The sequence below is a fragment of the Lagopus muta genome, chromosome 1 (genome assembly GCF_023343835.1).
Source record: "Lagopus muta isolate bLagMut1 chromosome 1, bLagMut1 primary, whole genome shotgun sequence".
NCBI classification, from domain to species: domain Eukaryota; kingdom Metazoa; phylum Chordata; class Aves; order Galliformes; family Phasianidae; genus Lagopus; species Lagopus muta.
The window spans coordinates 15828146-15855169 of NC_064433.1; the positions used below are offsets into that span (position 1 = coordinate 15828146).

General features: G+C 38.0%; 1 protein-coding gene across 1 annotated transcript in view; it reads left to right on the forward strand.

The window, feature by feature from the left end:
* Window positions 1–3074: 3074 nt before the first annotated feature.
* TBC1D22A (TBC1 domain family member 22A) overlaps window positions 3075–27024 on the forward strand; it is a 153514-nt gene continuing 129564 nt past the window's right edge. Inside the window, exons 1-4 of the mRNA XM_048933214.1 lie at window positions 3075–3286; window positions 6000–6056; window positions 7509–7849; window positions 8631–8810. Coding sequence (XP_048789171.1) covers window positions 3225–3286; window positions 6000–6056; window positions 7509–7849; window positions 8631–8810 — 640 coding nt within the window. The 5' untranslated portion in view covers window positions 3075–3224. The remainder of the gene's footprint in view (window positions 3287–5999; window positions 6057–7508; window positions 7850–8630; window positions 8811–27024) is intronic.

The following is a 27024-nucleotide window of genomic DNA, read 5'->3' on the forward strand; positions in this document are numbered from 1 at the left end:
GTTCTTGGGTTAGTTTGCTCAGCAGCTTCACTTCCTCTGCTTCCTCCATGACTTTTACAATGAAGTAGATGGATGAAATGGTTAGACAGAAGGGTGCTCTCATCAGCCAAACAGGAAGTGTGATCAGGCACCACAGAAGGCACTGTGGGTTATATTAGCTGGTTAAAGTTGGTTAAAGCAGTAAAGACATGCAGAAACCAATACTTCGATATGGAAGTGACTAATTTTTACTATTTTTACTTTTTCCTTACTGATTCAAGTAAACAAGACACGGATAGTGAGAGACATAGTATTGAAGTAAGTCACTTCAAACCCCACCTCAGTGCTGCATTTACATTATAGCATGTTGCTGACACAGCGATGTAAAGATAAGCATGAAAAAGCACACTCTAGCTTAAACAACGTAATCAGCAAATCCTCCTAGTGCCTACATAGCTAAGCTATCAGGGGAGTGCTCTTGTCAGCTTAGTTAATTTTCTTTACCATCAATCCACACTTTTCTACGTGTCATGAGGAAAGCTGTACAGTATACACGCTGTACCTTCGCAGAAAAGTCTACCAGTGTAAGCACACCAGCACAGCCAGATTTCCTGAAGCTCTCCACAACAGAAGAACTGGAAAACAAACTGGTGCAACTGAATGCCCTCTGAAACATCTGTTTATATATCTCACCAGCTATCACAGCAAAGAATAAACATGTTAGTCCTTTCTTTTTTCTAAATATTGCTACTGCAAGCTATAACTCTCGTAATTTTTGACCAGCCAAGAACACAGGTACATTTCTATATTTTAGAACATAAACTTCCTGAGCATCTTTATTTACCAACTGTATTTAGTGACTTAACTCTGAAAAATGGTCCCCAAAAGTAAAAGTAAATTATTTTGATAATTCAAAGCATTTCATTCCAGCTGAAAATAAATTACGTGTGGAATCATTAAGAGCTCAGTTTTGAGATGGCCCACAGGACTTCAGAAGAAGCAGATCCTTGGAGAACCAGTATCCTGAATCAGTGTTTTAAGGATAGATACTTCTAATACAATGTTCCATAAAATAGTTCAGAATACATATATTTATACATAAATAGAAGTTCTGTATTACAATATAAAGGTACAAGAAGGAAATCAAACTGAATACACTAATTTAAGCTTAACTTATGCTTAGCCTAAAGTACAGGCCTGCATTCTCATTCTGCTCTACCATTAATAACACTTTTGTTGATGTGGACTCCCTGTTCTCCACAATACAAATGTAGCACCATCTGCACATCAGAATTATCTGAAGTATTCAGTGGAATAAATCAATGCAAGAGTTATTTGTTTCAGGTACAGAACTTTTCACTGCACTGAAAACTTAAGAATAACGTAACACAGACATATAATTAAAATGAAATAATGCAGTGAACTCCGTGCTGACTTGATTCAATAAAATCTCCACTTCTAAAATGAACCAGAAGTTCCACATGGCTGCACCCAACTGACATAAAAGTCAAATGGCTTTGCATCAGCATTCAGGCCAAGTTTCACAAAGATTATAGATGGCCTAGGCTACCTATCCTCAAAATAATTAAGTTCCCTTTAGAGAAATATCAATAATGAGTAAACACAGTTTCAGTGAGAAACATAGTTTTAAAATCCATATTACTGCTTATGATAGAATATATATTCTATGGATTTATCATGTTTTTGACTGCCACAAGCAAATGTATTGCCTTTTTATATCCTAACAGCAATGGATCTAATACAAACTTAATGTTAGACTAAGCAAAGTTCCACTCCTGACCTTCTAGGTTTCATTTTCACAGCTAAAATGCATGGTTCATATTACACTATGCTTCTTGTGCACTGCATTAAAACTGCTGATACTCAAGGTCACAGTGCATTACAAAATGCTTACAGATCCGTAATCTCTAAGATGGATCTTATTTAAAGGACACTAGTAGAGAAGAGGATACAATCCATAGCAAACTCATCTGTAAGTAGCACTGAAATTACTGCAACATGCAGCTTCCACTTATGACCAAGATCTTACGTGATTTCCTTAAGAAAAACTGGTGTTAGCTCTCAGGAGGTAGATCCCAAAGCAGGCAGAAAACTTCATTATTTTTTACTTTTAATAACTCGCATTTTCTTTAATAATTTGCATTTTACACACATGCTGAAGAACAAATGCTGGGTTACAAGTCACACATCACACTACCTGCTAACTTTGTTACGCCAGAACATCCCCTGCAGTCACTGACATATTACATTAGTCTTGTGTAGAAAGCAGCAAAAAAACATCTGTAATCAGCATTGTTTTCTCAGGAGTCATGGTCCAGAGTAACATGGAAATATGCCAATTTTATTTGCAGAGGTGAGGCACCTTAGGATCAAGAGAAAATCAAAAAGCAAGCGAACAAATGGTGTTACAGTATTAAATGTAAAAGCCATGACACATTAAAGCTTTCCCTCCAACCTCCCCCCACCCAGAAGATAAATGGGTAAAAAATTGTATTTACCAACTATGCATCTGAAACAAAAGGAAATCATGATGTATTTTAGTATAAAATAACAGTAGTTCTAATTTGATTGGAATGCCCTCGCATCTTCACTTGATGTGGCCTTCTGTCATCAACTTTTGCAATTCTTCACCAAGAGAACCGTGAGTTACTCCTCATACACACCCCAACCCAAAGGACCTGCAGCCTGGAAGCATCGCACCCTAAGCACTCTGCAGCAAAATCGGTCTTTTGCCAACACTTCAGTTCACAGAGCCAGGTACCGTTACGAGTCAGTGCCCTACACTCTAAAACACGGTGCGAGGGGTTCACAGGAAAGGAAGAAGAAGACACCGTGACACCGGCAGCCTCAGCCTAGGTTTCCTCAGCGGCCTCAGAACACATCTAAACTCCCACACCAGCCGTGACGGCAGCCGCCATCGTGGGCAGGACGAAGGGCGCCGCCACCGGCCGGACGCTGCCCCGAAGGCCCTCCGCACCACCCGCCACTCCCTCGCTGCCATTGGGCCGGTCCGACCCACCCGGCAGTATTCTCACTTCTGGTTGGCTGGATTCTCCGGGTCTCCTCGGGGGGCGAATGAGGAGCGCCGTTGTTTCCCGGTCCCAAGATGGCAGCGCTCAGTCCTGTTTCTGGAGAAGGGAACTGGGGGGAGTGAACCCTGAGGGCGTGGGTCGGGGCTGCCAGCCGGGACGGGACGCGGGGCCGGGGATGAGGTGACAGCCGCCATGGCGAACGATGGGGGCAGGAAGCAGTTCTGGAAGCGGAGCGGCACGAAAGTGCCGGGCAGGTGAGAGGGGCGGCGGGAAGGCCGGGGCTCTCTCGGGCCGGTCCCGCCGTCGCAGCCCCGGAGCGCAGGGCCCGTAGCGGGGCGGCAGTGCCCAGGCCCCTCGGCTGTTCGCAGCCGGTGCCCTGAGCTCGTCCCGGGTCGTCGGCCCCCCTACGCCGCCTCAGGGCGTCCCGCGCCGCACGTCCGTTTGGTGCAGGGAGGCGACCGTGCCGTCACTGCCCTGCCCTGTCCTGTCCGGGAAGTTGTAAGGCGTTTCGGTCCCTCCGTCGTTCTTCTGTTGTCAGCTCAGTGCCCGATGTGTGTCAGGGTGTGCGGTTTTGTTTTTGTGATCGGAGATCGCTAGTGGTCTCGTATGTTTTGGTTACAGCTTGTGTTGAAAAACAAGCTGTGAGTAAACGAGGGAGCTGTGTTAGCTGAATTTGCCTGTCTAAACACCCTGAAAAAGGTTCTGTGTGAGAAACTAAGGAGCTGTAGCTAAAAAACAAACAAACAAACAAAAAAACTCCAAAAAAATCTCCCCACAGTACAGCCTAAAAAAGTGCTGACTTGAAGAGTGTGGTTAAAAAGGAGAACTAAAAAGTCACTTTTGTTAATGGTGGGTCTGTAACAGCAGCTTTTCTGTAGTCCTGTCCCATATCTTCAGTATGCTCACATTTGTAAACACACTCTGTTTGAGTAGAGGATGAGAAACTTTTACTTCTTTGTTATTAGCCAAAGATTGAGAGATTCCAAAGCATCAGAATAGAAACCTTAATGTTTTCTTACATCTCTGAATACAACTTTTTATTGTTGCAAATTAACAAAAGAACATTAAAAAAACATTAAAAAAAAAATAGTCCTGAGCAAAACTCTTTTCTTTGTAGCAAAGAATATGCAAACTTGAAAAAGCATTATTGGTTAGTGATGGTAAGAGGTGTTTTTGCAAAAAGGAAGCTTGTTCTCTAATGCAGGCTCAGTTTGTAGTTCTTAGATCTTGTTAAAATTAGTAACTTCTGTACTTTGGTGATCGAAGCACAGGATGTTTAACAAGTTCCTGTTTTCTTTATGGATTTGAGTAGTTGTGCCTTGAAACTAAAATATGACAAAAAAGCTGTGAAGTGTGGTTTCCTGTGTAGTATTTCAAAATGTTATGAGGCTCTTCTCTTTTCTCCTGAAGTGTGATGAGCAGAACCAGCTTTCATATCCTAGGTGAAAGCTACCAACACCTTCTTCCATTCAGCAATTTCTAGGGAATATATTTCCCAAACTCCATTAACTCCTTTAACCTTTATAAGAGGCTGAGATTGCCCATTCAGATGTTTATTTAACAATGGGGCTCCCATCCTGGAACTGTTTTAACAGTGGAGTAATTCATTTTTCTTTCATCCTTTTTAAAGGATGAGGTGTATTCTCATTCTCAGATAAAGATAATTTATTATTTATACTGTTTTTTGGATGGTATAGAGAAATAATCTTGCTCATCCTTTAACTTTTACTGTCCCTTATCCATAAGCACAAACTGGTAGTAGTTTTGTTCATCTAGTTATAAACTGCCTCTTCTGGTCTGACTGTTCTTCTCTCTCAGAACTTCTTTCTTTGTAATTTTATTAAGTCCCTGTACTCCCTGTAGGGATAAAACACATTTGACTTTCTTTGATTACACAAGCTCTGTGAATAGTTGCAGTTAATTAATTAGCAGCCTACTGCAGATGTGGCAAAATGAGAATATGGAGAATGCGTTCCTGTTTTTTGTGGCAGAGAAAGGATTGTTGCTGTATATAGAGGTGAGTTCTCTTCATGTCCACTCATACAGCATCTGAAAGAAAGGACAGATTGTCTGTGCCATGAGGACAGTGGCTGGTGACACCTGGCCCTCAACTGACCTAGAGTAGGGGAGAGGGTGCAGACAGTTGTCTGAGGGTGGATTTCATAAACTCCACAGCCATCTGTAGGATTAATTTCACAAATTAATGCTGCTGATTTGTTAAGACTGCAGTCTTTTTGGTTCTGAATGAAGTTTACTAAGGTTGGACTTGCGTATGTGATCTTGAGATTAATTTTTGATTTGTCAGGAGGACATTCACCACTTTTCATGTAGTTTTCAGTGCAGATTTAGGTAATGTCAGCATTGCATTGTAATTTGCTTTTCTTACAATCAGAATTGTGGAGTAATAGCTTTCAATGTGAAGCCACTTTTACTTGAAATAATATTGTGGCTGAAATCTGGAAGGAAAAGGAGGTAAATGGAAGTCAATTAATGTTAAAGCATATATTTTTTGTACTCCCATGGCTTACGTTCTCTAACATGCCATCTTCTGTGTACTGTCTTTGTTTTTTTTCTTTAAATTGGTCAGCTTTGTGTGTTGGTAGCTGTTAAGAATTGGCTGGTGAGATTTTGGGCCACAAGCATACAGAAAAATTTAAATCTTTGCAGATAACTCTGAGAGGTTTTGTTCTATTTTATTCAAATAAATGATAAATCAGAAGCAAGAAAATCTACTTCTTTTGAACTTTCTTACTGTGGAGTTACTTCTTGTTCTAATTTCTATACAGAAAAAAAGAATCACCTTAAGTTGGCCTCAGGCTTTTTGTTGAGTTACTTTTGAGTGTACACTTTAATTTCAGATTCGTTGCTTTTAGTTCTGTAGGGGATTCTATGAAATGGAGGACGACTAGAACATCTCAGTTCTGTTTATTAGTGTCTAATTAACATGCGCTCTCGCTTTTCCTATAGTATCCAACATGTGTATGGAGCTCAGCATCCGCCTTTTGATCCACTGCTGCATGGAACGTAAGTTAAATAACCTAATATTCAGATAACCCAGATGGTTTGAATCTTATCTGTCTTCTTTCCTCCTTTTCTTCTTTGCTATTAGAATACTGTTAACTTTCTTTTCATAATTTTTGTCATAAACTTGACTTTTCTGAGCTCTTTTGTGACTTCCTGATGCTTACCATACTGTGAATTGCAAAAGAGCTTTTTAGTGTCTTGTCTAACATAGACTGCAATCTTTCATCTCTGTAGTGCCTTAAAAACTTATGGTAAATACTTATCTTAATTTAGCAGATGAAGCTTATAGTTGAGATGTAACCAATCTGTATGCATCTTTCTGTTGATGATCTGCCTATTTTGTTCATCTGTGAAATAAAAGAATCAAATTATGGTGTGGATTGCTTTCAGATGAAAGTGGGAATTTTGCTGGTGGCAGTAGGTGGAAGAGATATGGCAGTAATTTAAAAATTGCCTTAGATCAAGATTATTGGATATCAGATCACAGTGTGTATGAAAAGGGTAAAATTATCATCATTAGTAACCAAATACATTTCTTGCTAATAACCCATAACTAATGTAAGTGCATTATTCTTCATTTCCTTATGGCTGAGGTGTTTAGGAAAATGCGTTATTGGATTCTGACTGCTGCTGCTTTTTTAATTTTCAAAAGTTTTTAATTTTATTTTTTGAGAGTAGGGAAGCTGACTCAGTGTGTAATTTAGCTGAGATCTGAAAGCTGATGTGATTGCTCTGCATTACAGTAAATGAGAGCAAGGGCCAAAGTAGGGAGGAATGTCTGTATTCTCTCTCTTGTGCTGTATTTTGACAGAAGGATAGAGTTAGCAGATGATCAGGGCATGCTCAGAGTAGGAACTTGAAATATCCTGGCTATCAGAAGAGCAAAGTTCTGAAGCAAATTCGTGCTAGAGTGCATGATTGGGGGGGAATGATAGATCTAATGAGTTTTAAGGTGAGATTTGATTTGTTTATGACAGTGATTGCATTGCTTGATTGCATATGGTGATTTAGGATTAGACCTGATGACTTGATTGCTGCTGCTGCTTGATTATACGGCAACTGCATGGAAGGGCCTGAAACCTCTATAAAAGCTCATAAAGCAAGTGAATTGTAACATGTCCTCTCTGTTTTATAAAGTATTCCAGCAGTATTTATTTTATTTGACCTTGAGCTTTTATCTGTCTGTCTATTTTGGAGACAAGGAAAGGGAGATTTGTTCAGACTGCATTCAAAGCGAGGAAGCATGAGGTTGTTACCTGCCTTTCTCCTCAGAAATGTTCCACAGTGTTATATCATGGTTTGAAGCAGCAGTAACTTGAGTAGAGGGAGAGAAATATCTGCTGCCTGTACAATGTCAAACACTGTTGTTGTTTTTTTTTGCTTCCCTACCAATAACATATTGAGAATCATTACTGATTCTCTAAACATCATTGTTTACTTGTTATTTAACAGCTTGATAAAACCGGGTTCAAAGCCACCTACAACTCCGGTGAAACTAAAGAAAGTCAGCACCTTCCAAGAGTTTGAAAGTAATACAAGCGATGCTTGGGATCTTGGGGATGACGATGATGAACTCTTAGCAATAGCTGCTGAAAACTTAAATACAGAAGTGGTCATGGAAACGGCTCACAAAGTAATTCAGAATCACAGCAAGTTACAAGAACAGCATAAATTTCTGGAAGAGCATCCACAGGAAGAAAAGCAAGTAGAATCGGCAGAGCTGTCTGCAGTCACATGTGGTGATAATAGGCTCGTTAAGTCAGTCAGTGAAGGTCATACATCAAGTTCATCAGGTATGTTAAGAAATGGGAAAAGGTGTGGAAAATCAAGTGAGGAGACCTATCATATTTGCCTTTTAGGGCATTAACTCCTTCCCAACCTTTACCACAGGTAAATATTATTAATCAGTATTAGATGATTTAAGGGAGGTACTGCACTCCATACTAAACTGTAAAGCTTGTCTATGAGAAATACGTAGGTCAGGAAAGAATAAACTTCTTTGTTTTCAGACTAGATATGTATTCAATTTTTGGAGGCAGTTGCACTATTTACTGTATTTTAATGCCTAACTGCATCAAGATGTGTGCAATTAATAATAATAATACTGCTGCTGTAGGAAGAGTTTGTACTAAAATGCTACTGTATAAAATGTTTAAAAATGGAGAAAAATGATTTGTATGGACTGGGCAGTTTGTCCTATCGAGTGATCTGGGCTGTATTCCTGTGTCAACTTTTAAAGTGACCAATTGCAATGATTTCCCTATTTATTATTTTAAGAATGGTGAGAGGGAGTAAAAACAACTTTCAGTTTCACAGTGATTATGGAAATGAATTAACCTTGCTGTTAGTATCATCTCTAATTGATGTGATTTAATTGTGGAATACTGCTAGGAAGAGGAAGAGCTCTGCTATTAAATTCAGGTAGCTTGCAGTTCAAATTGGTGTTATGCCTTTAGGTTATATTTCTCTATTTCTCCAAAAGAGAATTGTGTTCTGAATTTGAAAGTTAAATTCAAATTACTAGTAGTCTTCTTACTAGCTGAGGCTGAGTACTATGCTTCTTTTTCCCTTCAGATAATGCTAGTGAAAATTCTTCCATGCAGAGATCACAGTCCCTTCCACAAACTTCCACACCTCCTTTGGTGAGTGGAATGGCAGACTTCAGTACCTCAGTTACTCCTGCATTAACTGAAAGAGAAGCATCCCGATTAGACAAATTTAAGCAGCTACTTGCTGGCCCCAACACAGATCTTGGTGAGTATATCTTGAAAAAGCTATGAATTCCATCTAAATAACATTTAAACTATAAAACTTTCCTGATTGATGTATTGTTTTTCTGGATGGTTTGGTTTTGATCTAATTCTTTCAGCGTTTAGAATAGATCTTGTAAAAGAAGAATAAAATATAGTTGCCTGTTCTATTATGTAATTTGAATGCATTATACTAACAAGTAGAATGTTAGATGCCTTCTTGTTCTATTGTCTTGCATCATTTTGTCTTAGTGGACAAACTTCTGGAAAAAAAAACACCACCACACAACAACAAATCACAAAGCTGTGTTAGCTGTGTTAGTGCTAAAGCTGCTAATGTAGCAGCATGCACTGTAAGAATGATTCTTCTGCTTAGAAATAGGAAAAAATGGTGAGGCATGGAATTATTATTGCTTGTCTACTTAGTGAGCGTTCTTCATGTTCAGACAAATACAGTAGTTCTGTGTCTCATCTGTGAGTGCTGACAGTGTGTTCATGTGAAAACAAATGTATTGTCAGATAGCTTGACTGTTGCCTTTGTCCACTAGATTTTAGCCGCTGATGAGTTAAGTGCTGAGAGGGTGTTGCAGAATGAAATGGCTCTGTATCCCACATGAAAATGTGGAGCAAGTAGGAAATTTGGAAGGCTTGGCTGGTCACTTTGTTGTAGGACTTTGTCAAAACAACACATGAAATGATTTTGACTTAAGACAGTTCTGGAAGGTATGCTCAGGAAACTTATGGAAAGAGATAGAAGCTGCAATTAACACTTCATTTTCCTGTAAATATGAGACTACTTCAGTGTAACAATACGATGTAGCACAAGTTGTGGCTTTTTTTTTTTTTTCATTCTGTAATGCATCCTATGGTGAGATTGATGCTGATGAAATAGAGCTATGGGAACAATACTAGACTAGACATAACACTTCAGTGAGTTATGACATTCTTATAAAATACAGCTGTGAATAAATTCTGAGGTGCTATGCAGAATATGGAATGTTTAAGCTTGCAAAGGATCATCGAATAGTGCTTTTTCATCCTTTGATCCAACATGTTATGTTTTTATGTGATTGTGACTGATGTGAAAGCTCAACTTTTTGAAACACGGTATAATAGTAGAAACCTTCTTTACAAAAAATTATTTAGTTGCTTGTGGTAGCAATGGTGATGGGATGGTTAGACTAGATGATCTTGGTCCTTTCCAACCTTGTGATTCTATGAAATCAGAATGAAGACAAGATTTAACTTAGACCTGCTCAAGGGAAAATGGCCATAAACTGGAGCACAGGACGTTCTTCCACACCAATATGTGGAAGAACTTCTTCACAGTGAGGCTGGCGGAGCACTGGAACAGGCTGCCCAGGAGGTTGTGGTTTCTTCATCTCTGGAGGATCCAGCCTGCCTGGATGCCTACCTGTGCAACCTGCTGTTGGGAGCCTGCTTTGCAGGGGGGGTTGGACTTGGTGATCTCCAGAGGTCCCTTCCAACTACTAAAATTCTGTGATTTCACTTCTGCTTCTTAATTATACGTAAATGCTTCCTCAGAAACTGAAATTTACGGATTGAAGTAAAAACAGATTTGTTGTGTCCCCACCCTCCTCCCCCACACTTTCTAAATTTCACACAAATACATACAGGAATAGAAAATTTAAGTACATTGCTCTGCATATCATTGTTATAATGTCACACACACTGCATAAGGTGTCAGTATTCTTTTTTTGTAGATTTCAGTAAATTATGCCTGTTCTAAGGGTGCGTGGAGCCCCTTATTTCTCTTGCTGCATAAGCATAAATTCATTTATTTTTTTTTTAGTATGTTCTTCATGAAAGGAATGTAAAGAAAATTCTTAATGTTGTGAAAGTGTAAGTAGTAAATCATATGTAGTGCTGGGACTACATTACATATATTTATTAGGGAAAATGTGGGTTTGTATGCTTATACACAAATATATACAAACAAGTATATGCATGTGAACATATACACAGTTCACTGGAATCTGGTGTGTGTACGTTATTGGAAAATGCTTGTTTTATCTCCATTTCCAACAGAGACTGTATTTAAGAAGGGTCTTTAGTGATGGTATTAGTCTAGAAAACCAGATTGTTATTATTTACTATAATAGTGAGAAGGAGCTAGGGTAGAACTATGTAACAGGCTCCAGTCTGAACTTTGAAGCAAGTAATGTAGGGATAGGTTGCTGTTCTATTGCACATAGCTAGTTTTCATTTGTGTGTGTGTGTGTGTGTTGGAGGGGGAATGAGGCAACTGTTGATCGTGATGAACTGAATTAGTGGGCTGTCATGATGGAGATATTCCAGAAAAATTTCTGCTTGTTTCTGCACCTTATGTAGTAGTGTTGCCTTTACTTGGAAGCAGTAGCTGTATTAGCAGAACATCTCTGACTTTGTTTGCTTGATACAGGTTTTCACATTGTTGAGAGAGATTGTGACAGGTCTTTTCAGAGTATCTAAAAAATAAGGTAATCTGTGGACTGAAACACTGTTGTGCATTTTCAACTCGAGCCTTTTCTCCAATCGTAATGTGAGAAATCAACACAGACAAAGAACGTGAAGTAACACAAATGATGCTGAAAGCCTTTCACTCGCACTTGAATAATAATTATCCTATAGAGACACAGTAAAAAGCAGTGTTGGTCACATATGTCAGCTTGTGGCTGTGATGTGCTCTTTTTGACCATAAAAACTCAGGAGTTTTTAAAAAAGATGTGTTATATGTATACATTTGGAAGTGAAGATTATTTTAGCCATTGAAATGTGCTAGTAGATTTTGTAGTCAGGATTTGGTCTGTAGGTTGGATGTTGTGAAGTTGTAGAAATAGGTATGTTCCACCTGCTGCATCAAATTACACACAGAGAAAAATAGTGTGCTGGGAATGTGCAGTTGTCAGAGATGGAATCCTCTGGTAGTTACTACACAAATATGTGATGACAGAGCCATTCTTGAAGTTTCTGTATACAGTTTTGTCTTTGGGTCCCTGTGCATGGCGTCCTTCTACTGTGTCAGCTGCACCGTTCAGCTTGGTGTCATCAGCAAACACACTGAAGGTACACTCAATTCCACCATCTGTGTCACTAATAAAGGTGTTGAAGAGCACTGGTCCAGGTGGATGACATCAGTTACCATTCCTTTGATCCTCTGATGCTGTCACATGCTTCTAGGTAAATCATTTGTGTTAAAGGTGAGAAACATTCAAGAGCCTTTGCACCTCTAAGTATTAATGTAATGCAAAGAATAGGGACCTAATGGCAAAGTTATGAAGTGAAAGCTGCCTAACAAGCTGAATCACATCACTGCAAGAAGTGTGGGCTGGTAGAAGGAACCTGCTGTGAGAAGCAATTTGGAGAATGACTTGAGGACTGATTGCTATCTATTAGAATCATGTTGATGTATACTGAGTGCAAATTCAGGAAGCAGGATAAGCCTGGAGATAGCAATACAACTGTGCTCAGTGCACAACTGCAAAATAGATTGTAGGGCTAATGCTTCTGTGTAGTCTTCCACTCATAGTACTGGAGGGCAGGTTGCAGAGAGACAACAATTTACCCTAGTTGTTCTGTACCATCTATCTATGCTCATTCTCGTTTCGCAGTCAACCTGATTTAGATTTACTTCATGTAAAGCCCTGCCTTTCCTTGCACAGGATTTTGCCTTACTGAATTAAGGTGGCCTTCTTGTTTTCAGAATCTCTTGCAAATGATTGGGAGTGGAGGGGACTCCAAAGCAGCTTAGAGAGGTTTAGAAGGAACTTGAAAAGTAGGGTGTATTTTTTTGTGCTTAGAATTGTTTATACAATCTAGAATGTGTATAGAATGTATATAGAACACACCGATTATAATTTTTATTTGTTTATGGTTGATAAAGGTAGTCTGCAACAGCGTTCTGATGTCCTTTAAAACTGTTTGTCAAACTGATGTTATTGAAAAAAAATAACTGTGCAAAATATTCATTGAAGTGAACCTGATTAATTTTTTTCCTAGCCTCATTAATTTTTCTGCATTGAACTGCTTAGCCATTTGTCTTTATATTCTTGGCCCATCTATGTCACTTAGAGTTTTATTGCCTCCTGTAGTTTTCAGTCACGTACAGTTGATCATTTCAGTGTATATTCTTCTTCCAGTTTGTTGCTGTGTTGGACAAAAGTAACAAATTATGTCCTGCCCCTTCTTGTTGTGATGTGCTGTTAGTCTTATCTATTTTTCAAACTGCTGTCATAAAAAGTATTCTCTCTGTGCCAGTCAGCTTTTCTGCAGAACATGCAGAGCGTGCGTTTCAGCTAAGAAATAATAATAATAATAATAATAATAATAATAATAATAAAAACCCCACCAAACCCAAAGAAACAACAAACCAACCCCTACCCCCGCAAAAAAAAAAAAAAACCAAAACAAAACCAAATCCACACAAAACAAACTCAGGTCAGAATTCTTTCAGTAGCTCTTAGAAGGATTTATTTTTTTTTTAATTAAACAAATTGGTGCTAAATATCCTTACATATTTTTTGTATTGTTTTCTGCATTTAATTTGTTTCTATTTTCCATGCTTTGATGTAATAGCATGTAGTTTCATGACAATGTAAAGTTTAACTTCCACACTTTGGTAGGATATTTCAATTTCAATGTAATAATTATTTTGTTTGTAATTAGGTGACAAGTTTTTTAAAAAGTTTCTAAAAGAATTTTGCATAGTTTCTCTGGAAAAGTTGTTTCTCCTTTTTTCAGGCTGTATGATTGATGTTGCATTACATCATAGCTATTGACATACAAAACGTCATATTCCTAAACTGGAAAGTTATCAGTAACAAAAAAATGTGAACTTAATTTTTTTGCTATTGATGATCCCTTGGATGGCATTATTAATACTACCCTTCATTTCTATCTCTCCTATTGAGCTCTGCTGTTGTAATTACACTGGAAAACTTCCTGCACTTTTCTCTTTTCTTCCCTTCACTCTTTTTGCTACTTTACACCTAAAAAATAAGTTGGCATCTTTTTCTTTTGCTATCTCTCTTCATATGTTGAAAACCTCAGTTCAAGCGCCCCTTTCTACACTTAAATACTGTTTTGCTATCCTTAACTATTCTCAATTTCTTTCTGCGTTATTTTTAAGGTTTTTGAATTTTTGTTTTGAAGAGGTTGATGGAAATGAACAGCTATTTTTTAGCCACAGTGATTTAACTGAAAAAGACCCTTTTGGCTATTTATAATTCATGATATTTTTTGTTAATAGTTTCATTTCATATTTTGCATCTATCATACATTCTCAAAGTTTACTTGGCTGGTATTTAGACTACATTTAAATAAATCAAGAATTTATGACTGAACATAGTGTGTAAAGAAATTCAGGATGTCTTGATTTGTAATCTCTGCTTAAGAGCTAAACTATATATAAAAGCCATTAAAAATGAAACACTATTTCAGCATCCAGGATTTGATTATTTTCCTTCTTGGTCTTATTAAAATCTCCCCTTTCTTACATTTTATTGCAGGTAGAGACAACTCAGTATATTGCTGTGTTTAAGTGGTTTTTAATATTTCTTCAGAGAGATGAAAGTACAGTGTTTGAACAGTGAATGTGGTGGTTTTTCTAATATTTTATTATTATTTTTTTACTTCCCAGTGTTTCCTCTTTCTGTAATATCTGTGATTTCAGATCTAAGGTTTATATTTATATTTAAATATGTAAAATACATATTTTTAAATATTTATATTTAATTATGAATTCTACACATAATTTATATAAAATTATATGAATAATTGAGTATAATTATATATAAAAATATAACTTCTATAAATATAAAAGTGAAAAGTCTCTGTAAACTGGGATTGGACTTGATGACCTTTAAAGGTTCCTTCAACTCAAATGATTTTATGATTGCAAGAAGTTGTTGATATCCCTCCTGTTGATTAGCTCTCTTTGAGTATTGGAAGGCCACAGTGAGGTGTCTCCAGTGCTTTCTGTTCTTCACACTTATCAACCGCAGCTCCCTGAAGCTTCTTTGTAAGAGAGGTGCTCCAGGCCTTGAGCTTTGTGGCCTTGCTCTGAACGCACTCCAACATCTGCACGTCCTTGTGCTGAGGGCCGGAGTCCTGGGCAGAGTTCTCCATGTGGGGCCTCCCAGGGGCAGGTAGAGGGGGGCAGCTGCCTACCTTGCCCTGCTGGTCACGGGACTCAAAGTGAGGCTGCACCAGTGCTAAATGGAGTCGCAGAAACGTTTCTTTTGTAGTGGTCCAGTCTAGCTAGGAAAGAGTGAAGAACATCATCATTTTTGCTTTAGAATACATGGGGGCAGTTAGAGGAGCGATGTGCATTTGCCTTGTAACCTCTAAAACTGAGTTAGTCAAAAGTTTATTTATTTGATCTGAAAACATCAATAATTACCTGCATTGGCCTCATTTTCGTTACATGTGGTTGTAAAATTTTTGGTGCACTGACATTTAAATAGCTCTTTATTTTATGGAAGGCTTTACAGGTATCATTTCCTTTTCTCTCACAGTAACTCCAAGGTTTGTGTAAATTTATTTTTGTTTGATCGGGGATCAGAATGCATGGTAATATAAAAGCAAAAATACATTTTTCAGTATCCAGTCTGACTGCAGTCTAGTGGAAACTCTACAGTATTAGTTTCCATATTTTGCATTGCTTGAACATATAGCATCATATATCAGTTGTCTGGCATCATGTAGATTGAAGCAGTTTGAATTGTAAGCTTTGTTCAGTCTCGAGGGAGGTTGCTACTGAATTGTATGATGGTACGTAGTCTGTCATTCTTTTCAGGTTGTGGTAAGCATTTATGTTTTGATTGTATTTAACCTGATGGAAATTGTTCAACCAAGAAATAATTCCTGGAAGTGGATGGACCAAAATTGTAGATGCAATCAACACCTTACTGGGGCAGAAAAATTTAGACTTGCTTAGTTGTGTTTTCTGTTTTTAAACAGACTGTTTATTTTGATTTGATCAAAGTTTCCTGTTTGATGCGCTATCTACTGTAAATTAAGTTTTTTAGTGGAGGAAAAAAACAATAGCAAAACAATGAAATAAAACCACACAAAAGACACTAAGGCTGAACAACCACTGGTCCCGTTAACAAACAAGGATCTTCTCCTTTTTGATAGTTTTGGAAAATGAATCACTACCCTAAATCTTTGCTGCTCCGTGCCCTTCTTCATCAGCATTCACGTTTGATATGACTTAGTATGAATGTGATACATCGTTGACTTGACAGAAGAACAGTAGTACCTGGTTGCTGGACTTCTTTCAGGAAATAAATACAAATTGAAGACCTGTTATCAGAGTTTTATTAATTGCAGCAGCACAGTGTAAGGAGTAAAACTGGTTCTCTATTGTTCTGAAGCCTGTGGAGAACATTCTAGATTAAAGCCATTGATCTGAACACCACTCAAAAGTAAATACGTCTTTAACATAATCTTTTGTACTGCCGTCTTACACTCATCTTTTCAGCAAGATTTTACTAACTCTCCTTCCAAACAGATTTGAATATTGAGCATTACAGTGAGGATTTAATTTTCAACTGATGGTATGAGATTGCTGTCATTAAAATATCATCCAAAATCATCACCCAACTTCCTGTTGTGTACCTTTATTTGATTTTTATAATGTGATGGTAACAGGATATTCTAGTACAAATTGCAAAAGCGATTTAATTAAGAGTGTGTCAGATGTTAGATAAGATTTTGTCACCAGTAAGGCAACCTTAGTGGTAATGGTTATTGGTTAGAAATGGCCTCATGCTTCTTTTTACACTAATGGAAAACTACTCTTGTGATGCAAAGAATGTTCACAGTCTGTTGAGGAAAACTTGCGTTGTTTGGTGATTAAAAACAACAACAACAACACCTTAAAGGAATTTGTTGTAATAGAGTTGGGAAATAAGGGAAAAGCTTTTAAGCCCTTTCCTGAATGTTCAAACAGTTTGTATCTCTTTATCTCTTACTGATGTAATTTTGATTCTTCAGTGATTCTACTGCAAGTCTTATGTTCAGGGCAGGCACAGACAAGGTTCTTTGACAGCTGGATGCTTGTGCTTGGTTAGTGCTGGCATTTCAGATGACAGTAAAAGGATTTCTCTCTGTATGTATGTGATTTTTCACTTTATGGGAACTATGAGCTAAGTTTAATTTCTTCAGCTTCTTCAGAGTTTGGTCACAAGCTGAAATTCAACCTTATTTCCTGTCTCCACTAATCCATGAAACATTTAGGAGGAATGCATTGCGATCCCAGTGGTCTTCTCCCTTTGAGCTGATAACCACACATTAGTTCTTCTCACAGGTTGGAAATGCTAACATGCCAGATTCCTGAAAGTTGTGTGGAGTTCATTACTTGAAATGTGAACTGAGTGACTAAATCAATTCTTTCATCTCATTCAAGAGTGTAGCTCTAGCCCATTAGACATTGCAGGTGAGATTCTTTGCATGGGCAGGATCCTCTTTATTCTGTATTGCTTATCAGCAGCTTTCTTCTTTAGCCAAAGGTACTGAGGGAAATAGAAAGGAGGTATGTAACTCTTAGGTTTTTGTTCTGATTTTTTTTTAAGTGGGAGAAACTCTTGTGGGTAAGTGTACTATTTCTGAGACTCAGTATTTACATTATGTCTTCAACTCTTGAGTTTATTCCTTAGTGGGTTTAGTACTCTTAAATTTGTCTTTGTTTTGCTAATCTTCTGTTCACTTGCTTTCTCTTACATTCTAGCATGAACCTCATCTTCTGCTCCTCCAACTCTACAAAAAATACCTAACAAATTGTGCTTTCCTGCTTCCTTCTAGCAAAGGTCCTAAGAAGGGTATTAGCATGTATTTAGAACATTCGCTTGGACTTTATTTTTTGGTTTTTGCATGCATTCAGAATAACTCTTTGTTCCATTGAGAAGATGAAGGGCAGTGTTTGTCTGAAAAAAAATTTAATGAAGCTCCTAACAGAGCTATTATTCATTTTAGAAACCAGTTGCTGTGGTTGCCATAGTAATAACAAGCCCTTTATTAAAGCTTTTTTTTCTATATGTTCTGCCTGCATTATAACGTGCGGTTGGGGGAGCTACAGTTCCATGAATCTGTGATCTTGAAAGAATTTTCCAGCTTTGTATAGTTAAATTATCCAAGGAATTTGTGTTATAGGGACATAAAACATGTAAATCTAGTTTATCATATCTATTGTGAAATTGTTGATGCAGGCCATTGCTTCGTGTAGCCGATTACAGTAACCTCAGTGAAATAACAGCTGTATCAAAAATGAATAATGCACATAGGGAAGTTTAGAACTCCTTTAATATCTCATGATTTATTTTATTTATCTATTTGTAACTGGTAGAATGATGAACGTGGAGTTCCAAGAGAAATACTTGCAGACTTTGTTGTTTCCCTATGTGTTTGTTTGTTGTGATGGATAGTAGATGCAGTAATAGCTCCTGGAGTTAGAAAGTCTGTAAAGGATGTGTTTTCTTTGTATAATGCCCTGTGAAATATTTATGGAATATGAAGAATCTTTACATAAGCTACTCTAAAAGCACAGTGTCATAAGATTTCCTTTAGAATAATTGCTCTAAACATTTTCAACTTCAGAGAGAACAAGTATGTGCTTGAATGTATTGTACTACCAGATAAAAACATTTTTTTTCTAAAATGAAATTAATTATGCCAATTTGAGACACTTATATAAAAGTGTTATTATCCCTTCATAATAAGACCTCCAATCTCAACAGCGTTTCTGCAAATTAAATGGTGTCTCACAGGCAGAAGTGCCAGTTGGATAGTGGTAGCAAATGGAGAGATTATTTTTGGTGTAGAGTTTGTGAGGCTTTATGAATGCACTGATTGGCCACAGAATTATTTAAAATGATGGGTCAGCTCAAAGAGAATGCACTAATGGGGCTTCACAGTGTTGCTTCGGAAAGTGAAGAGAGTGAGACAGTTTTCATGAAGAGTTTTACAAATATTGCTCTAATTTCAACTCTGAACCAGTAGGTTAAACTTATTTCTGTACTTGCACCTTTAGCACGTTGTCTTGTCTGTGGTGAGAGCTTTTTGGAGCTGCTCATTTTGGAGGTAATAAAATAAGTTACTTCAATATTCTGGAATTTTGAGAAAACGTTAATTTTATTGAAGCAAGGATATTTTGCAGTGCTATTTTAATTGAAAATATATGCCTGATTTGTAGGTGGCATTAAAGCTCTGTGAAGAAATCGTGTGCTGGGGAGCATGTTTTCAGCTCATAACTGTGACAACTAATTCCCTGGCAAGTCTATATGGGAAAGGAGTTAGTATAATGACAATAAATTGAAATTATGTTTTGAATAGGGATAATCTAACCTTTCAACCAATGACAAATAATTTAATGCTTAATTAGATATTAAATAGAGAACAAGTTTCTAATATAAGTACATTTCCTTGGTGCTCTCCAAATGTTGGTTGAGGATGGATTTCTCCTAATACCTTGATTTGAAGGGTTGCTGACTGTGAGGTGTACGTGCACAGTCATATAGGCTTCTTACAAGACATGAATTTCCAAGTTTGAGAGCTACACCATCACATCTGTGCTGCTGTACTGCTGTGCTCAAGACAGCAAAAAGGAATGATTAAAATCTGAAGTTAGGCTGTTGCTTTTTGGAATTTGCTTGATAAAAGAAAGCTTACGTGTTAACATCAAGCCAGTATTTGTGAATTTTATTCTATGTACTGTATCTAATTTCCCTTCCTTTGGTTATTGTTTAACCCTTTGTCCATATAGTTACCTTTTGTTCTTTTAAAATGCTGTTGAAATACTCTTCGTTAATGGTCTAAACGTGATTAGATTCCAATTATAGTTTTGGAGCTTGCTGTACTGTAAAATCTTAATTTTTAAAGGCATTTTACTAATGTGTTATTACTGAGAAAACCAAGACCTCACGACACTTGTTTCTGAGCAGAATTGTTTCTCTAAGTTATGGAGAGATTAATTTCTTGATGAAGTCAGGCTGGCCATGTAAAGGGGTGAAAATGTTGAGATGTGAAGCCATGAATGAATATTGAAAGCTAAGTTGAGATAGATGTACTTGCTAAAGTTAAGTCCTTTGATGTTAATATGGGTTGGTGTTCTAGTATTACCAAAATAAGGAGAGGGGGAAAAAAAAAGCTAAAATGTTGAGGACTAACAGTAAGAATGAAATAGCTGGAGTATTTTGGTAGGCCTGTTGTTCCAACTGTGCCATCTGACTTTGTCTTTCAGTTTGCCTGCTTCTTAACACGTTATTTTTGGTGTCTTTACATCAGTTGGAATTCATTCTTGTTATTTTTGCACCATTCATTGACATCCATCCTTCTGTTTTGTGAATCAGTTGGAATAATGTCATATTGGGGGGAGAGGGCGATATTTTTCAGGAAAGGAAGGAAATAAGAATTTTGGTGGATGGTTTGGAGGGGAAACAGCTTCACCGTGGAGACAGCTGACGCAGGTTAGAAAAGCAGCGCTTCACTTTTCCAGCCTTTTTGTATGTTTGCTTCCAGATACGTGCTATCTGTAGTAAAGCAGCTATGAATTCTCAAGTATTTTTGAAGCTGAGATGTGTCCCAGGGTACTGAGCTTCGGAGGCCATCAGGAGCCACGTAGCTCTGGTGACACTGCTGAAGGCTGGATGCTCGAGCATGCACAGAGTATTTGTTGTATGTCAGAAGGGGTTCAGCATGGGATGTCATGGGAGCTAATATCTTGACTTCAGCTGTGTCAAGGCTGTTTATAGAACAATATCTTAACTGTTTTCTAACAATGCTTTTCTGGTTTCTTGTTCGGATGATGGAAACACGTTCTTTTCAGATGTCTCAATGAATGGCTTTTTTCTTTGCATAATACCTTCTTGGAGTTATTTTCTGCTTCTGACTTTATTTTGGTGTTTCTTTTGTGTTCTTGACCAATTAATTTCTAACAGTGTACTCCCTTGAATGCTCTCTGTGTTACGTATTAGCCAGTATGAAACTTGTGTGTTTTAAAAAGAAGTAATTTTATCATTTATTATACTTAGAATGCAACTTCAGTTGTCTTATTAGCTTTACTACTTTTATATAACTTCAGGTGGGTTTTCGGTTTCAAGGTACTGGAGAATATGAAAGTACTTAGCACTGCTTGATGAGAAAGTCTTCAATAGGAGACAAGAGGAAAAGGGAAGAACCAAGTGTTTAAAAGAAAAGCTAACGCAACCTGGATCAAAATATTGTGGTGAAGTGCCATCTTGCAGACTGGTACATAGTATTTTAGTTCTGAGATAAAAACATAATGATCATAATGATTTAGTACTTCCTAGCTTGTTTTTTAATGGAGACTCATAGATCTTAAGTGGAGCATGAATGCAGGTACTTCAATTACATGTTATCATTTGAAATTACAAAGTGATCTGATGGGAAATTTTTTAAGGATAAAGCACATCTTATGCATGTGTTTCAAATAAATCATGTGTGTAATTCATGTAATAGTGTTGTTAGAACCTAACTTCACTGCAGTTTTTCATCTAAAATGGTATTTTGTATATATGCTCTGGTTTGTTCTTACTTTTCTTGTTACTAGAGGCATGTTTATTGTATGCTGCAATAACCGTGTTAAGGCTGAGTGGCTTTAGAGTATCTTTTTTGTTCCCCTTGCTTTTGTTGGGAAGGACAGGACTTCTCTTTTATTCTTTCTTTCCTTTTTTCTTTTTTTCCTCTCCTGTTTGGATGGTGTTGAACCTTCAAGGAAAAGCATAATGTGAATTGATGCTTTAACAATTGCGATGCACAGAAGTCAGACTGTATGCTTTTTGGGTAATAAGCATGAAAGCTTGCTGCTACACCTGATAAGAATTCATGCATAACGTCTTTCAGTTGTAATGTGTGCTATTTGTCAGTTGGAGAATGCTTGTTGAGCTTGCTGTAATGAAAAATTACGACCAGAATTTTGTACATTGTTGGAATAACCTGAGATTCTGGAATTTTGGAAGACTATAAAATAGAACAGCAGCCATTGTTTGCACAAAAATGGGGTTATTACATAGCATGGGCTAATGGTGTATGATGAAACTAACTTAAATATCCATTGTGCAATCATCTTTCTAACGTCCTGTACTGAAAGCAATTACCATACCGCTTATGGAAGCAAAAACAGAAGTAAAAGCCCTGAGAGAAATTCAGAAGGATTTTCTATGACATGACAACAAAGTAGAGATTATCAATTTTAAGATAGTAAAGATTATCAAATGCAAGAAGACAACCTCCAAAAAAGCTAGTTTCTGTGTCAAATAAGGGGAGTAGAACAGAGTATCAGTCCTGTCAATGCAGGGAAACCCTGCTAGAAAAGTTTGAGAGAAACACCTTGCAGAATGTTTAAAGGTAGCAGGTGATTGTTTTCCCAAATATGTTTGGAGAAGGAACACAGCCAAACGTTTTGTAGGCCCAGCAGACAATCCAGGTGTAAAGGAGCACCCAGAGAGGAGAATGCTGTGGCAGAGGATCATAAACAGTTATGTTCAGCATGGAAGGATGTGGGGAGCTTTTTGCTTCTATGCTGTGGAGGACTATTCCAAGGATCTGTTTCAAATTAAGTGCTGTGCTGTGAACTGGAAGTGTGTTGCCCTTCCTGTATGTTTTTTTTTCCCGCTTTGAGAAAGAGCAAGACCTTTGAAAATCGGTATCGTAGGGTATGGGTGTTATTGTTTGGAACTGTAAGACGAAGGTCTCCTTACTTGAAGGAAATCTGTTCATTGCAGAATAGTGTCAGGAACAAAATTGACTTCTCTTAAAACTTGTTGAGACATAACACTGTTTCTCCTTTTTCTTTAAGGAATTTCAGTGAGGACTACAAGTGTTTATTTATTGTTTTTTTGAAGCAGATGTTTCATTTGAAGATGTGTAATATTTTTAACTCTTAAAACTGTTCTTGTGTGGTTCTGAACATACAAGGAAAGCTCAGCTGTATCTGAATTTCTATTTATAGTCTGACTCAAATAAGCAGTATTTCAGTTCATGGTTTGCATGGTTCCAATCTTTGGTCTTAAATGAGTTACCTAACAGAATGTGGTATATTTGTGCTTTGTTATTTGTCACTGATTTCATATGCTCTGCATTATCTCATTCTGACAGTAGACTTACCTTTTCTTTTTTTTTTTTTTTTCCTTGTTTTTGCTTGTATTTTTTAGTTTTTATATATATATTTTTACTTCTTTGCATTGTTTTCAAAAATTGCTTACATTCTTTGCAGTTGTGGGATTGTTTTTAGAGATTAGTACCCATTTTTGTGCTGGGTTCTTAGATTTCTACTGGAACTGAAATAGAGTTGAGGGAGGAGAAAAAAATAGTAGTGTGAAGTATTAGAGAGCTTAATGCAATAGAGTGACAATGAGAAATTGCATTAAAAACAATACAGTTTCACAGTTGCAGCCTACTTTCTATTTACTGTATGTGCTATGCTTATTACTTATTAGTAAATAGTGTGTTGTATCAGTAGATAAACTTGAAGCTTTAGTGAAGTGATTTTGTGGAAAAGCTGTAAATTAATGCACAGGATCTGTTTTCTTTCAGTCAGCTCACCAGTAACACAAATAAGTCATAAGAGGTGAAGCAAATGTATTCATGAATACTGCACAAGGACTGGTGGAGTGTTGTGATGATGCACAGTTGGAGACCACTTGCTTTTGAAGACTTAAGGCCCTTATTATTAAGCTAACGCTGGAGTTTATTATCATGTTCCAAGGTAGAGAGGAAATGCATGTGTGATTTTTAGATGTTGTATTCAGTTAAGGCAGATTTTCTCTTTTTAATCATAAAATACACAAAATACCATACTTCTCATATTGTTTATATTTGCCTACCTTGCCTCTACTTGCTCTGACAGATTTTCTGCCCTACTGGCTTTCAGAAGAAAATGGCTGGCAACACTGTTACTTAGGGTTTTCTGTTTAGTAGCTCAGGGATTTGCTTGATACCAAAGCCTGGTGAGAATAGAAACTTGTTGCAGATGTGTTGAATGCTTGTCTGCAGCCCCAAGCTGCTGACTGTGCCTGGGTCTGAGACTGAGCTAATTCACTAGGACATGAAGAGCTGCTGGATGTGGTGTGAGAAACTGCTGAACAAAACAACCACTGTGTGAGAGTATGACAGAAATTGTCACTAGCACCACATGGGGATGGTCCTTCATGAATAATTTAGGGAGAATTATGTGAGAAATATCCAAACAATGCCATTACTTGGAGGGAACAGTGAGTTGCTTTGCTGGTTTTGTAACATTGTCCTTTCCTATGCCTGGGTGACCATGGCAGAAGTAACAAAGTTAGGTACGGTGTAGTGAGACTGGGACTGCTGGGTGATGAAGTAATTGGTGTGGTATGTTAATTTAAGATGAGTCTGAGTTAGAGAAAGGTGAAGTAGAAGGATGATTACATCAAGTAATAGCAAAAAGGGGTAAAGGAAGCAATAATTTGACCAGGTATTCGTGGGGGAGTACCTATTGGCCATCTGGTACTGACGATAAAACCAAACCTGTTAAGACCATACTGTGTGAATCAAACTTGTTTTGGCTGTCAGGAGGACTTGAGTGTGGTGTTTCTTGTCTGATAAGGGAACACTGGGATGGATGTGTTGAGAACCCTGGAATCACTGTGTTAATGCCTGTTCCAGGCCTGTTGTGGCAATCTTGACTTCTGTGAGGGTAGAGAGGCCTTGCTGGGAGGTCTTGACAAATTAAAGGGCTGGGCAATTGCCAATTACATGAAGTTTAATGAGAGCAAGTGCCAAGTTCTGTACCTGAAACAGGACAACCCGAGATGTATGTACAAGCTGGGGAATGATAGACTGGAGAGCAGCCCGGCAGAAAGGGGTTTGGGTTTCTGGTTGATGACAAATTAAGAGCCAGCAGTGTGCCCTGGCAGGCCAAAGGGCCAACCGTACCCTGGGCTGCAGCAGCCCAGCACTGCCAGCAGGCAAGAGGAGCGCTTGTCCTGCTCTGCTCTGCACTGCGCGGCCTCATCTCCTGCACTGGGTGCAGTGTGGGTGCCACAGCTTCAGAGGGACATAAAGCTATTAGACAGTGTCCAGAGGAGGGATATGAAGATGGGGAAGGGTCTGGAGAGCAGGGTGTGTGAGGAGCGGCTGAGCTCCCTGTGTTTGCTCAGCCCAGAGCGGAGGAGCTGAGGGAAGGCCTGATGGCTGCAGCTCCTCACAGGGAGCAGAGGGGCAGCGCTGAGCTGTGCTCAGTGTGACAGCGACAGGGCCCGAGGGAACGGCATGGAGCTGCGTCAGGGGAGGGGAAGCTGGGGGTGAGGGAAAGGGTCTGCACCAGGGGGCGGTGGGCACGGAACGGGCTGCCCAGGGCTGTGGGCACGGCGCGGAGCTGCTGGAGTTTGAGGAATGTTTGGATGCTGCTCTTAGATGCAGGGTCTGCTTTCGTGGATGGTCTTTTGCAGAGCCGGGAGTGGTGGTACTTGTGGGTCCCTTCCAACTTGTTCTATGATTCTGTGATTCACACTGAAATGAGATGGATATTGAATTGCATGTAAATCAGATTAATAATTCCATCTTCTGCTTGCTTAAGCAAAATTAACAAAACTGTAAGGTCTTAAACTGTAGAATAGGAATTTACAGTTTGCCTTTTAACCTTGAATCTTCATGCCAGACACCTGTTACAAAGCTGAGTGTTTCTGCTTTTTGGAATGCAAAGGCTTTGTTTTAACTTGGGCTTACTGGATAGATTTCTGTATAGGGCCAAAGATCAAAATCTTCTGAAGATGATTTCTTAATACCACTGTAATGTAATAATTTATTTGTTGAATTATTTCTGTGCTTTTCTGCTTCCTACCAACTCTTCCCTGTGTCTCCCCTTTCAAAAAAAATTAGTTCTTCACTGCTAATCCTGGAGAAACAAAAAGCCTGCTCCAAATGGTAAGGTACTCAGACTGCTGGTTTAAAATGGCTGCTTGCTTTTCATCTTCTCTTGATTTCTTTTTTTTTTTTAATTCTTTCAATAGTCCATCTGCTTTTTGTTGCAACTATACTTAATGAAGCTTGTTCCTTTCCAGCTGTGCTCTGTATCACAGTCTTGCTGTGTGTCATGGCAAAGCTGTTGGTGTGCTTTTTTTTGGTTTGTTCTTCTTCCCTATCTTGTGCATTCTTGGGTTTTCTTCAGAATCCATCTGTGGCTCTTTTCCCATTGTTCATGACATCCAGTAGTCTTTTCCTTTAAAACTATTTAACATCAGCCCTTCTTTTAAATATTATCTTTAAATGTATGATCCTAAGTACTGCTACAGGAAATTTAGTATTGGCGTTCATGAATCCCTTCTGATTGGAGGAATTAATTTGCTTATTTTACGTGTGTGTGTGTGTGTGTGTTTCCCTTTGAATCCTTTGTATTCAGTGACAGCGTGCTTCCCGTGTAGTTGCTGTGTTAACCTGTGATGTAATGCTTTCAACTTACACTTCACCCTCTTAATCAGTGTTGATAGTCTGTTCAAGTTCTGCTTTCATTGTTACTTTAGCAATCTCACACTGTAACTCTGTAATATCACTTTTTTTTTTTTTTTTTTCTTGGTGTTTCTGCTCTTTTGCACATCCCATGGTTTTCCAGTGCCAATAAAATCCTATATATGAAGAACAAGGGAAGAGTTTGCTGGGATTCCTTGGGGTTTTGTAAAAAGCGTGCTTTAGGGTTTCTTCTACCTCAGAAGTACTGCATGCTTTTGAAGGCATATGATGATTCTGCTTATGTTTAGCTTTAACTCTCACTGCTTTTCCTGATTTTTGATACAACGTATACACTTTGTATGTATTTATTTCATTAAGCCATGGAAGAATAATACATTTCTACTGTAAGTTGCCAAGTGGACAAAAACTCCTAGATTCTTGTCTTTGTTCTTTTTTTTGTATAGTTCAGAGGGAGAAGTAATAGAAACAATAGTTCTACTCAGTAACTCTCAAGCTGATAGTTAAAAATGAATGGATTTTATATTGTAGTATAAGGAAAGCACTAAGATGAAATTCTTTTTTAGGTTGAGACAAATCTTTTTAAAACAAAACACATTCAAAGAATAATTGTGTTTACAATCACATTCACATTTGATTATTTTCTTTCAAAAATTATAGGTAAAAGAAGAGAGATGTGGCAGCAAAACTGCCCGTGGTGCAACCTTAGAATTAGTTACCTTAAAATTCTTAGTTACCTTAGAATTAAATTTGTTATTAGGAGACTGAAA